Raw genomic sequence first — 13,719 nt, forward strand, 5'->3', positions numbered from 1 at the left:
GGGGTGGTGCGACCCAAGAGAAAAAGGAAGCATCCATCAAGGCCTCCTTGGAGAAGACGTTTGATCTTAGGCATGCAGATTCTGAGGCCATAATCACCAACCCCGAGGACAGGAAGTTTCTTCACGATCAATTCTCAGAGAGGAAGGCTTCAATGGGATCTGTAGACACTGTGTTGGAAGCAAAAACGAAGCGAAAGAAAGAAAGGGAAGAAAAGGAGAAGACTAAGGCAGAGAAGGAAAATAAGAGACAGGAAATGGTCATGAAGGGTGCTACTGCTATGGAAGTCACAGACTCAGACTCTGACTCTGAGACCACAGCACAGGCTGGTTCTTCATCATCTGATGGTGGGATATCTCGTCCCAAGAAAAGAAGGCCTATCAACATTGTCACTCCTGAAGTCGCAGCTTCTTTGGATCGTACGAAAACAAGTGACCGAATGGCTGTCCACAACTTGGCATCCATGTGTAGAGCAGTAGGATGGGATCCTGCAGAGCTGGCACTGAACCGATGGACAGTGCGGCGGAATCGCATGATGCATCGATGCAAAACCATGGACGAAATAAAAGAAGCATTTCATCATAATGTGCAGGGTCCTTTAGTGGTCCATTGGGATGGAAAGCTTCTTCCCGATGTCACTGGAGATTTTGTGCATGTGAAGGTGGATCGTCTTCCAATCCTTGTGTCCAACCAGTACCATGGAATGGAGCAGCTGTTGAATGTTCCCAAGTTACCTGACGGGGGAGGAGAAGCTATGGCAACCACTGTAGTGGACACACTGAAGAGCTGGAACCTTGTGGGCAAGGTGAAGGCGTTGTCTTTTGACACAACGGCCAGCAATTCAGGTGTTCGTGGAGCTGCTGTCCTCACTGAAAAGAAGCTACAGACTGAACTAATTCATTTGGCTTGCCGCCATCATGCGCACGAAATCATTCTGGGAGATGTTTTCACCACTCTTTTCGGTCCTTCATCAGGCCCTGACATCCAGCTTTTTAAGCGGTTTCAGGCGGAGTGGCCGTCCATTGCCCATCACCAACCAAAAAATGGATTCACAGATCCTGATACGGCAGCTGAGTTTGCACAAAACAATGACATGATGGATGAAGCTCTTGCTCTTGTGTGTTTGAAAGATCAGCAGCCACGAGATGATTATCGTGAACTCCTAGAACTGACTGTCATCTACATGGGAGGAATCCCACCTCGTGGAATCCGGATCATGGCTCCAGGACCAATGCACAGAGCCAGATGGATGGCAAAAGCACTATATTCACTACAGGTGTTCATGTTTCGGTCAGAGTTCCACTTGACACTTCGAGAGGCGAGAGAACTCCGAGCCTTCAACATTTTTGTCTGCCTTGTGTATGTACAGGCTTGGTTTCGGGCTCCACAAGCTATTGAGGCTCCCCTGAATGACATTAACCTCTTCAAGAAGTTGGAAAAGTTTGAACAAATCAATCAGAAGATGGCTCAGGCAGCCTTGAAGGCACTTGGCCGCCACACGTGGTACATGAGCCCAGTACTAGTGGCATTTGCATTCTTTGACACCAGAATTGACAAAGAAAGCAAGATCAATATGATTGAAGCATTGAAAAATGACGGTGAAAACACCCTCTCCAAAGAGACCAGCTATCAAACGAGGAACCGCCCTGTCAATCGCTGGCCTCATAACAAAACACACCAAGCATTTCTTCAGCATCCTAGGGACCCCAACTGATTGGATGGATAAGGATCCTGGTTCATGGGAGCAAGAAACCAGCTTTCAGGAAGCAAAGAAAGCCACCAGTGGCTTAGTCGTGGTGAACGACAGGGCAGAAAGGGGTGTCGCATTGATACAAGACTACAATAAGCTCCTTACAAAGGATGAAGAGCAAAAGCAAGCTCTGCTCCAAGTTGTTGCTGCTCACAGGAAGATGTACCCCGATGCCAGGAAGGCAACAGTGGTGAAACAGGCCCAGAAATAGGAGTTACATTTCTCATTATATTTGGGTTTTTTTATATTATGTGATATGGTGTCTCTTCATTTTATGAACTGAACATTTGGATTGTTATCATTGAATTTGAGTTTTCATAGCAATATAGTGCTATTTGTGCAGCTATTGTAACTTGTGTTTGCTAGAATACAAAGAAAGTGAGTGGAGGGTGGATTTTCATAAAACAAACTTCTGGTTTTGCTTTCGATCCATATATAGAAAAGTTTTGTAGACACCTTTAGTTTGAAGGCTGATGTGGCACCCCTAAATAAAATCAGATTGCTTTCATATTTGGTGTCTTTTCATTTTGGAACAAAAGGAACAACATAAAGCCATGTCCCAGTAAATATTTAAAAAAAATTATTTTGAGCACCACCCTAATATATATATATATATATATATATATATATTATATATATATATATATATATATATATTATATATATATATATATATATATATATATATATATATATATATATATATATATATATATATATATATATATATACAGACGGCATTTAAAATGGAATATTTTTTTGTGGGGGTGAACTTACTTTTCAAGATGTCTCAGAACCAAAAGTTCATTGGAATTATGTTGAAATTATTCGAGATTTTGTTAATGTGACCTCTAAAAGAAACAAAAACCACATTTGACATTTCGAAACAAATAAATTGATCCTTGAAAGTGATGTAAACTGATATCGAACTCAATTCACGGACAGTACTGTGTTAAACTTCTGTACGTTTTCCAGAAGTATCTCTTTATTTTGCACATTAGCAAAAATTTTTTTTAACAAAAACAAAAGTTAAATTACGACTGGGATTACGGACAATAAAATTACAGTTCAGTACTTCGTGTAACCCCCACGGGCATTCAGGAGAGCACGTACACGTCGAGGCATGCTGTTCACGAGATTTGCCAAGGTTTGGACAGGAATCGCTTGCCAAGCAGTGACAATAGTCTGCTGAAATTCACGCACAGAGGTCGGCTGCTGGTCCAAGTGGTCGATTTGACGCGTTAATTCTGCCCACAAGTTCTCTATATGATTCATATCCGGGGCCATGGCAGGCCACTCCATATGCTCTACACCACGGTCAGCAAGAAAGTGTTGGATCATGCGAGCACGATGAGGCCGTGCATTGTCATCTTGGAAGACAAAGTTTCCTCGAAAGGCTGCACGAGCAAATGGAAGCAATGTTTCTTCCAGAATGGCCCTGTACTTGAACTGGTTCAGGTTTCCATTCAGAACAACAAGGTCAGTTTTGCCCCCTGCATGAAAAGCAGCCCAAACGGTCACCCCACCACCTCCAGCTTGGACTCTTGGCACTATACAATCTTTGTTGTAGGCTTCATGCACTTGTCTGCGCACTCGGACGCAGCCATCTGGACGATAGACCAGAAATCGAGACTCGTCACTGAAGATCACGTGATTCCAGTGTCCTGGCTGCCATTGACGGTGCTCTCTGGCCCACTGCAATCGGTGCTGGCAGTGTTGTCTGGTCAGGCGTGGCTTTCTCAGGGGATGCCTGGCACGACAGCCTGCTTAAACCAGTCGTTGGTTGACTAGCCTTCTGGATACAGGCACATTTGTCAGTTGCTGCCACTCAGCCCTAAGCCGATTAGCTGACTTGGTACGGCCATTGCGGACTAACCGGTGCAACTGGCGATCATCCCTCCTTGTGGTTCTGCGGGGACGTCCTGGCCTCGGTATTGGAGCAGGGACACCCCTCTGAGCATTTCGTTTCAGGATCTATGACACCTGACCTTGAGTGATGCCATACTGCCGAGCAATAGCACGCTGTTTCATGCCGTAATTTCGTAAAGCCACCACTCCATGACAAACAGCATTGTCGAGTTGACGGACCATCTCCAGAGGAAGCGGCAATAACTTTTGGAGATGTGCAGCAGTTATTTTCCACTAATACAGAATGCAACAACCCTTGTATACCCGAATGTGAAGCCAATCATCAAATGCACCTGTCCGTACATTTTGCCACGCCACCTGTGATATAATCCTGTTGTTGACTTCTTGCTGCGACAGACAATCAGTGACATGGTTCTTTTAACAAATAAATCACCAAAGTGTAAAAGAAACTCACCAGATTGATATACTGAGTTAAGAAAGTAAACCCAAGTCAAGGAAAAAAATATATTCCATATTAAATGCCAAGTCTGTATATATATATATATATGTGTGTATATATATATATATATATATATATATATCTATATATATATATATATATATATATATATATATATATATATATATATATATATATATATATATATATATGTATACCCTACCTCACCATATATATATGTGGTGAGTGTGGTGAGTGTGACTAGAGTGAGTGACAGGTTGATGATGGTGAAAATGATGATTGGAAAGCTCTTGGTGAACATCATCTCGGGATATGATCCGCAGGTTGGTCGGAGTGATGAAGAGAAGGACAAGTTCTGGTGTGCGATAGAGAAGCTGATGGAAAACGTGAAAGATGAGGAAGTTGTTGTGGTAGGAGGAGACCTGAATGGACATGTGGGAAGGAGTATGGACGCTTTTGAGGGAGTTCATGGGGGTTACGGATATGTTGTAAGAAATGGAGAAGGTGAAAGGATTTTGGAGTTTGCTGATGGAGCTGATTTGTTGATTTGTAATACTCAGTTCCAGAAAGAGGATAATAAGCTTGTTACATACACGTCAGGTGGGTCGACGACAACCGTTGACTACCTGATGGTGCGTAGGCGAGATAGGGGGCACCTCCGGGACACAAAGGTGATCCCGGGGGAGGAGGCTGTTTCACAGCACCACTTGGTTGTCCGCGACATAAGGGTGAAAGGTGCGAGGAGAGCTCGGCGGGTGAAGTACCAACCGAGAATGAAGTGTGGAGGTTGAAACAGGTGACAGTAAGGGAGGCATTAAAAGAGAGGCTGAGTATGGTAGAGGATGATGTGGTTGAGGTTCAATGTGGTTGGATGTCAATGAAAGATAGTCTGTTGGGAGCCGTTGGTGAGGTATGTGGATGGACAAAAGGACCACCGAGGCACTCGGAAACATGGTGGTGGGATGATGAAGTTGGAAAGAAGATTGACGAGAAGAGGAAGAAGTTCAAGGAGTGGCAGAAGGCGAAGGGTACGGGAGCAGAAAAAGCAGAGCATGAAAGTTATAAGGCAGCCAAGAAGGCTGCAAAGAAAGAGGTAGCAAAGGCGCAGGAGGCATGTAGGAAAATGTTCGGAGAACGCTTGGATTCGGAAGAGGGTCAGAGAGCGGTATTCAGGATTGCAAAGCAGATAGGGAAAGAGAGGTGTGATGTGATGGGGGTGAGTTACTTGAAGGATGAAGTGGGACAAATCGTTGTGGACCCAGATGAAATTAAAGGAAGATGGATGAGATATATGGAAATGCTGTTGAATACAGAGAATGAATGGGATGGCAACATAGAGAGTAACCCAGTTTTAGGACCGGCAGAGAAGATAACTGAGAAGGAAGTTGAGGAAGCGATAAAAGCAATGAAGAGTAGAAAAGCGGGAGGGCCGACGGGAGTTGTGGGAGATATGTTGAAGGCAGCAGGAAGTTGGGGTGTGAAGAGAATGACAGAGATCTGTAATCTGGTGGTGAAAGAAGGCCGCATTCCAGTGGATTTTGGAACTGAGTACCCTCGTCCCTCTATACAAGGGGAAAGGTGACCCTCTGGAGTGTGGCTCGTACCGAGCGATAAAGTTATTGGAGCATGGAATGAGGTATTGTAAAGGGTGTTAGAGAGGAGGATAAGGAAGAAGGTGAAGATCGGCGAAATGCAGTTTGGATTTATGCCAGGAAGAGGAACGACAGACGTGCTTTTTATTGTGAGGCAGTTGCAGGAGAAGTGCATGGAGAAGAGGAAGAAGTTGTTTCTTGGGTTTGTTGATCTGGAGAAAGCATTCGATAGGGTTACACACGAAGTATTGACATGGGCAATGAGGAAGTTAGGAGTGGAGGAATGGTTGATCAGAGTCGTGATGGCAATGTACAAAAGAGCGTGCACAGCTGTAAGGACGAAGGACGGGAACAGTGGTGAGTTTGAGGTGAAGGTGGGAGTGCATCAGGGGTCGGTACTCAGTCCACTACTATTTGTAGCTGTGATGGAGGTGCTGGCTCAGAACGTAAAGGAGGGTTTACCGTGGGAGTTGTTGTATGCAGATGATCTGGTGTTGATTGCGGAAAGTATGGATGGACTGAAGGGGAAGATGAACAAGTGGAAGGAATGTATGGAGACAAAAGGTCTGAAGGTGAATATCGGAAAGACGAAGGTGATGGCAAGTGGTAAAGCATGTGGTGAGGTAGAAGGAACTGGGAAGTGGCCATGTGCTGTGTACAGGAAGGGTGTCAGAGTGAACTCCATTCAATGTACAATGTTCGCTGAGTGGGTTCATCAAAAATGCAGTGGTTTGAGAGGGTCATTAACCAGTGTGGCAGCTACATTCCAATGTAAGGTGTGCACAGAGGGAGCTGCAGATGGAGGAAATGTTGAGTTGGATCTTGGAGACGGCGTGAAGCTGGAAGGTGTGAAAACATTTTGCTATCTCGGAGACATGCTGAATGGAGAAGGTGGATCAGACTCGGCAACGTTTGCTGGAGTGAGATGTGCATGAAAGAAGTTTCGGGAACTGAGTGGCTTGCTGATGAGGAGGGGAGTGTCATTGAAGCTGAAGGGAAAGGTGTATGCTGCATGTGTGAGAAGTGTTATTATTTTGTGGGAGCGAGACATGGGTAATGAACGTAGAGCAGCAACGAAGGCTGGAAATGGTGGAAATGCGAATGGTTCGGTGGATGTGTGGTGTATCGTTGAGAGAGAGGAAGACAAATGATGAATTGCGAAAGATGATGGGAATAGAGCCTGTTATTGATGCTGTGAACAGGAACAGGTTGAGAAGGTTTGGTCATGTGTTGAGGAAGGATGAAAGTGACTGGTTGAGAAGAGTGATGGAAATGAATGTAGAAGGAAGTAGAGGACGGGGAAGACCGAGAAAGACTTGGCTAAAGATGGTGGAAGAAGAAATGTGGGCAAGGGGGTTAACAAGGAGAGATGCAGAAAATAGGGCAAAAGGGAGAAGATTGTCATGGGGACCGCAAGGCTAACCCCCCGATATATATATATATATATATATATATATATATATATATATATATATATATATATATATATATATATATATATATATATATATATATATATATAAAATTATACAATGGACAACAAAATGTAAATGTTTCATGATATTTGTTATATTATATCACCTTTATCTATCAATATTGTTGAAATATATGCCTTCAACATATGTTGAAATATGTTAAAAAAGTCAAAACTTTACAAGGGGTGTACTTACTTTTTCACGTGACTGTATATATATGACTGGTCTTCCCCGTCCTCTACTTCCTTCTACATTCATTTCCATCACTCTTCTCAATATATATATATATATATGTGATATATATATATATATATATATATATATATATATATATATATATATATATATACTGTATATATATATATATATATATACAGTCACGTGAAAAAGTAAGTACACCCCTTGTAAAGTTTTGACTTTTTTAACATATTTCAACATATGTTGAAGGCATATATTTCAACAATATTGATAGATAAAGGTGATATAATATAACAAATATCATGAAACATTTACATTTTGTTGTCCATTGTATAATTTAAATGAACATAAATGCAAATTTCACATGTGGAAAAAGTAAGTACACCCCTGCATTTATCACTACTTCAAATACCTAAAATTAGAATCAGGTGCACCAGCTCAGGTGCAAATGATTAGAACATCGTAAGAGAGGATCTTGGAGAAACCTGTCTTATTTAAACCTCAGACATTTAGTTTGGTTTGCTCTTTGTTGTTGAAGAGTGCGGCGTCACCATGCCGAGATCAAAAGAGCTCTCTGAGGCCTTCAGAAAGAAGGTTATAGATGTCTACGAGTCTGGGAAGGGATTTAAAAAGATCTCCAAACAATTTGAAATCAATAATTCGACTGTCCGGAAGATCATCTACAAGTGGAGAAGATTCCAAACAACAGACGACTTGTTCAGGCCAGGCCGCCCCAGCAAGTTCAGCCCAAGAGCAGACCGCAAGATGCTGAAAGAAGTCTGTAAGAACCCCAGAATGTCATCACGGGACCTACAGGTAGCTCTTGCCACTGTTGATGTCAAAATGCACAAGTCTGCCATTAGAACGAGGCTGCACAAATTTGATCTACATGGGAGGTGTGCCGGGAGGAAACCTTTGCTGTCCAGAAAGAACATCAGGGCAAGACTAAAATTTGCCAATGAACACCTAGGCAAAGACCAGCACTTCTGGAACAATGTACTCTGGACAGATGAGTCAAAGGTAGAGCTATTTGGCCACAGTACCAGAAGACATGTTTGGCGAAAAACCAAAAACAGCATTTGACCACAAGAACATGATACCAACTGTAAAGCATGGTGGTGGAAATATTATGGTTTGGGGCAGCTTTGCTGCATCAGGGCCTGGGCAGCTCACCATCATAGAATCCACTATGAATTCTTCATTGTACCAGAGGGTGCTTGAGGATAATGTGAGGCCATCTGTCGGAAAGTTGAAGCTCAACCGAAGGTGGACCTTGCAACATGACAATAATAATAATAATAATAATGCATTTATTTTATATAGCGCTTTTCAGGAAGCCCAAAGACGCTTAAAGTCTAAACAATGACCCTAAACATACCAGTAAATCCACCAAGGAATGGCTGAAAAGAAAGAAATGGAGGGTTCTGGAATGGCCAAGTCAAAGCCCGGATCTAAATCCCATCGAGATGTTGTGGGGGATTTGAAACGAGCTGCGCTTGCAAGGAACCCCTCAAACATCGCACAGCTGAAAGAATTCTGCATGGAGGAGCGGGCAAAAATTTCTCCCAGTCGATGTCAGAGACTGGTAGACAGTTTTCAGAAACGCCTACTTGAGGTTGTTTCTGCCAAAGGGGGCAACACCACCTTTTAGAGCCAAGGGTGTAATTACTTTTTCCACATGCGAAATTTGCATTTATGTTTATTTAAATTATACAATGGACTACAAAATGTAAATGTTTCATGATATTTGTTGTATTATATCACCTTTATCTGTCAATATTGTTGAAATGAAGATCAAATAGCTCTTTGTTGAAATATGTTGAAAAAGTCAAAACTTTACATGGGGTGTACCTACTTTTTCATGTGACTGTATATATATATACAGTGCATTCAGAAAGTATTCAGACCCCTTCACTTTTTCACATTTTGTTATAATAATAATAATAATAATAAAGGAGTCTTATATAGCCCCATCAAGCAGAGTAAACTACCCTCATGGCGCTTTACATTATGTTATGTTGCAGCCTTATTCTGAAATCGTTTAAATTCATATGTTCCCTCATCAATCTACACTCAATACCCCATAATGACAAAGAGAAAACAGGATTTTAGAACGTTTTGCAAATTAATAAAAAATAAAAAACTGAAATATCACATTTACATAACTATTCAGACCCTTTGCTATGACAGAATCTTGTTTCTCACAGTCTGAGAGTCCATTAGGTGCTTTTTTGCAAACTCCAAGCTGGATTTCATGTGTCTTTCATTGAGGAGAGGCTTCCGTCTGACCACTCTGCCATAAAGCCCAGATTGGTGGAGTGTTGCAGTGATGGTTGTCTTTCTGGAAGTTTCTCCCAACTCCACACAGGATCTCCGGAGTTCAGCCAGAGTGACCATCAGGTTCTTGGTCACCTCTATTACCAAGGCCCTTCTCCCCCGATTGCTCAGTTTGGCCGGGCGGCCAGCTCTAGGAAGAGTCCTGGTTGTTCCAAACTTCTTCCATTTAAGAATTATGGAGGCCACTGTGCTCTTGGGAACCTTCAATGCAGCAGAATTTTTTTTGTCGGCTTCCCCAGATCTGTGCCTGGACATAATCCTGTCTCTGAGCTCTGCAGGCAGTTCCTTCGACCTCAAGGCTTGGTTTTTGCTCTGATATGCATTGTCAGCTGTGAGACCTTATAGAGACAGGTGTGTGCCTTTCCAAATCATGTCCACTCAATTGAATTTACCACAGGTGGACTCCAATCAAGGTGTAGAAACATCTCAAAGATGATCAAGAGAAATGGGAAGCACCTGAGCTAAATTTCAAGTGTCATAGCAAGAAGTTTCTCCCATCTCCACACAGGCTCCTGTCCTGTCAAGTCATTCGTTAACCACTTCGTACCCGACCTTTCCACAAGAGGCACAAGTAGTCATGCTGTAAAGATATTTCCCCCACTACAAGGGTGCACCGTTACAAAGCAGCGAGGCATCATCGTGGATAGATTTATTGAAGGACAAACACAAACGCATGCACACAGGGTTAGAACCACAGTCTTTAGAACTGCTCTCTTACCAGACTGGGCGCAGTCTCCTGTACCACGGTAACACTGAGGTGGAGAGCGTGGTGACACGCTGTGTGTTGGGGACCCTGGAACACTGTCGCTGGAAGAGAGTGAACGGTTGAGTGATGTAAGACTCCGGCTTGTGTGTAGCAGTGTCGCTTGGCGGGTAACCTTCCGAAAAAGGGATGTGCGCTTGCGGCTGCTGGTGTGGCAAAAAGGACGAAGGGTGGGTGGGAGGGAGGTGTTGCGTAGAATGAGACAAATACAAGCAAAAAAAAAAGTACAGCAAAAAAAGAAAAAAAAAAAAGGAAACAGGTAAAGATACATTCAAAGTATACTTCCCCCATGAAAATACATCACATATCCTCCAGCGCGCAACATCGCCGGGGTGCCTACGGCACCCAGCAATGCTGTCGTACATCACATAGAGACAGTATTGGGAGGAAGAGGTGTACAACAATTGAATAATCGTGTAATTAAAATAAATAAATAATAATCATAAAATAATTAATTTCTTAATCCATTGGCTAATAGCATACCTAAACCACAAGTGTTTCAACTGTCACTTTTTGAGAATTAATGAAATATTAAAATAATTGAATTTAAAAAAATAATAATTAATCGATTAATTGATTGATCAAAAATTCAAAAATAGTCACCGTCGTGTCCGAAAATCAGCTTCCCAGCTCAAAACGTGCCTGAGATATTGCCCAGATGAGAAAGAAACTAAATAAGTAATTAATAATTAAAATAAAGAAATAATAATCGTAAAATAATTAATTTCTTAATCATTTGGCTGATAGAATACCTAAACCACCGCCATTTCATCTGAATCTGTAACTTTTTGAAAATTAATTAATCGGGTAATGAATCAAATAATTAAAAAAATAATCAAGTAATTGATTAATGAATAAATCAGAAATATCCTTTATAGCCACATCACTTGGTCACTGTCCTGTCCGAATATCAGGTTCCTGGCTCAAAAGGTGCCTGAGATATTGCCCAGATGAGAAATAAACTAAATAAGTAATTAATAATTAAAATAAATAAATAATAATCGTAAAATAATTAATTTCTTAATCATTTGGCTGATAGAATACCTAAACCACCGCCATTTCATCTGAATCTGTAACTTTTTGAAAATTAATTAATCGGGTAATTAATCAAATAATTTAAAAAATAATCAAGTAATTGATTAATGAATAAATCAGAAATATCCTTTATAGCCACATCACTTGGTCACTGTCATGTCCGAATATCAGGTTCCTGGCTCAAAAGGTGCCTGAGATATTGCCCAGATGAGAAAGAAACTAAATAAGTAATTAATAATTAAAATAAAGAAATAATAATCGTAAAATAATTAATTTCTTAATCATTTGGCTGATAGAATACCTAAACCACCGCCATTTCATCTGAATCTGTAACTTTTTGAAAATTAATCAATCGGGTAATGAATCAAATAATTTAAAAAATAATCAAGTAATTGATTAATGAATAAATCAGAAATATCCTTTATAGCCACATCACTTGGTCACTGTCATGTCCGAATATCAGGTTCCTGGCTCAAAAGGTGCCTGAGATATTGCCCAGATGAGAAATAAACTAAATAAGTAATTAATAATTAAAATAAAGAAATAATAATCGTAAAATAATTAATTTCTTAATCATTTGGCTGATAGAATACCTAAACCACCGCCATTTCATCTGAATCTGTAACTTTTTGAAAATTAATTAATCGGGTAATTAATCAAATAATTTAAAAAATAATCAAGTAATTGATTAATGAATAAATCAGAAATATCCTTTATAGCCGCATCACTTGGTCACTGTCATGTCCGAATATCAGGTTCCTGGCTCAAAAGGTGCCTGAGATATTGCCCAGATGAGAAAGAAACTAAATAAGTAATTAATAATTAAAATAAAGAAATAATAATCGTAAAATAATTAATTTCTTAATCATTTGGCTGATAGAATACCTAAACCACCGCCATTTCATCTGAATCTGTAACTTTTTGAAAATTAATTAATCGGGTAATGAATCAAATAATTAAAAAAATAATCAAGTAATTGATTAATGAATAAATCAGAAATATCCTTTATAGCCACATCACTTGGTCACTGTCATGTCCGAATATCAGGTTCCTGGCTCAAAAGGTGCCTGAGATATTGGCCAAATGAGAAAGAAACTAAATAAGTACTTCATAAATTGATAATGATTAAGTAATTAATCAATTAATTGATGAATCAAAAAATAATAAATACAATTTTTGCCAGCCCAAATTGCCACTATTGTGTATGGCTGAGAGAGGATGGCTGAGATATCGCCCGAACAAAGAAGAAAACATGAAACCGGATTGAAAACTGAGTGCAGGTATTACCTTTCGGCACGCGTCATCGCCGGGCCCCCTTCGGCGCCCGGTGATGACGTCATGCAGTGTTTGGAGATGGAATCGGAAAGGAAAAGTGAACAATATAATTCAACGTGAAATCGTCGATAGGTATGCATATGCCTGCATTAGATGTCAACCGACTTTTATTTTTGATCTCAATTGAAGGACACATGAAAAATTAAAGGTGACAAGAGAGAGAGAGAGAGAGAGAGAGAGAGAGAGAGAGAGAGAGAGAGAGAGAGAGAGAGAGAGAGAGATAAAAGAGAGATAAGTACATGAGGGGCAGCATCAGATGCTTCTAACTCGAGTTCTTGTCTGCAAAAGGATTTTCAAAGTGCACATGACATTTGACCTGTTGAATCCGGAATTGAATCAGTTCATCTTTGTATTACAGTCCAGACTTCTGCAAGGTTTGGTTAAAATCCCTGCAATGGTTCACAGGTTATCATGGTAACAAAAAAAAAATACAATTATGGATGGACGATCTGAAAACATCATTCCTCCGGCCTACCAGCTGCGGAGGCATACGAGAGAGAGGAAATAAGAAGACCAGAAAAACAAAGGTTCACCTGTCCTGACTTTCCTTCTTTCTGCTCTTCTTGCTGCGCCGTGCCATGCGACATTTGTAGCTGCTACGTCGTGCCGGCCCCACCTTGATGGATGTGTTCTCAAATGGCGTCGTCGTGATCGAAACCTTGTTTCCGCTCTGCAGAGTGAAATGTGACCACGATTCAAAAGCAATCGTACGAATATAAATAAAGCAAGACAACTTTCAGAAGAAGTGTGAAAGGTCACAGACATCACACCTGCATCTGCAAAGACGACACATCCACATTTACTACACATCAAAATATTGATTTATATATTGTTCTTCAAACTCCACTGAGCTCTACTGGGCTCAAGCATTCCATAAACATGCACTAAGCCCAGAATGCCCTGTGGT

At 40.9% G+C, this 13,719-nt stretch overlaps 1 protein-coding gene across 19 annotated transcripts in view; it reads right to left on the minus strand.

The window, feature by feature from the left end:
- The window catches only part of LOC137422533 (microtubule-associated serine/threonine-protein kinase 3), a 498,013-nt gene that overhangs the window by 6,278 nt on the left and 478,016 nt on the right, over positions 1–13,719 (minus strand). For 14 of the 19 annotated variants that reach the window (XM_068109313.2, XM_068109270.2, XM_078770458.1 and 11 more), the window contains 2 exons: positions 13,346–13,482; positions 10,398–10,588 (listed from right to left, as the gene is read on the minus strand). In XM_068109313.2, coding sequence (XP_067965414.2) covers positions 10,398–10,588; positions 13,346–13,482 — 328 coding nt within the window. The remainder of the gene's footprint in view (positions 1–10,397; positions 10,589–13,345; positions 13,483–13,719) is intronic. The other 5 variants (XM_078770495.1, XM_078770444.1, XM_078770438.1 and 2 more) reach the window with 1 other exon arrangement.

This window comes from Myxine glutinosa, chromosome 1 (assembly GCF_964187855.1).
Source record: "Myxine glutinosa chromosome 1, kmMyxGlut1.1, whole genome shotgun sequence".
Lineage (NCBI taxonomy): Eukaryota > Metazoa > Chordata > Myxini > Myxiniformes > Myxinidae > Myxine > Myxine glutinosa.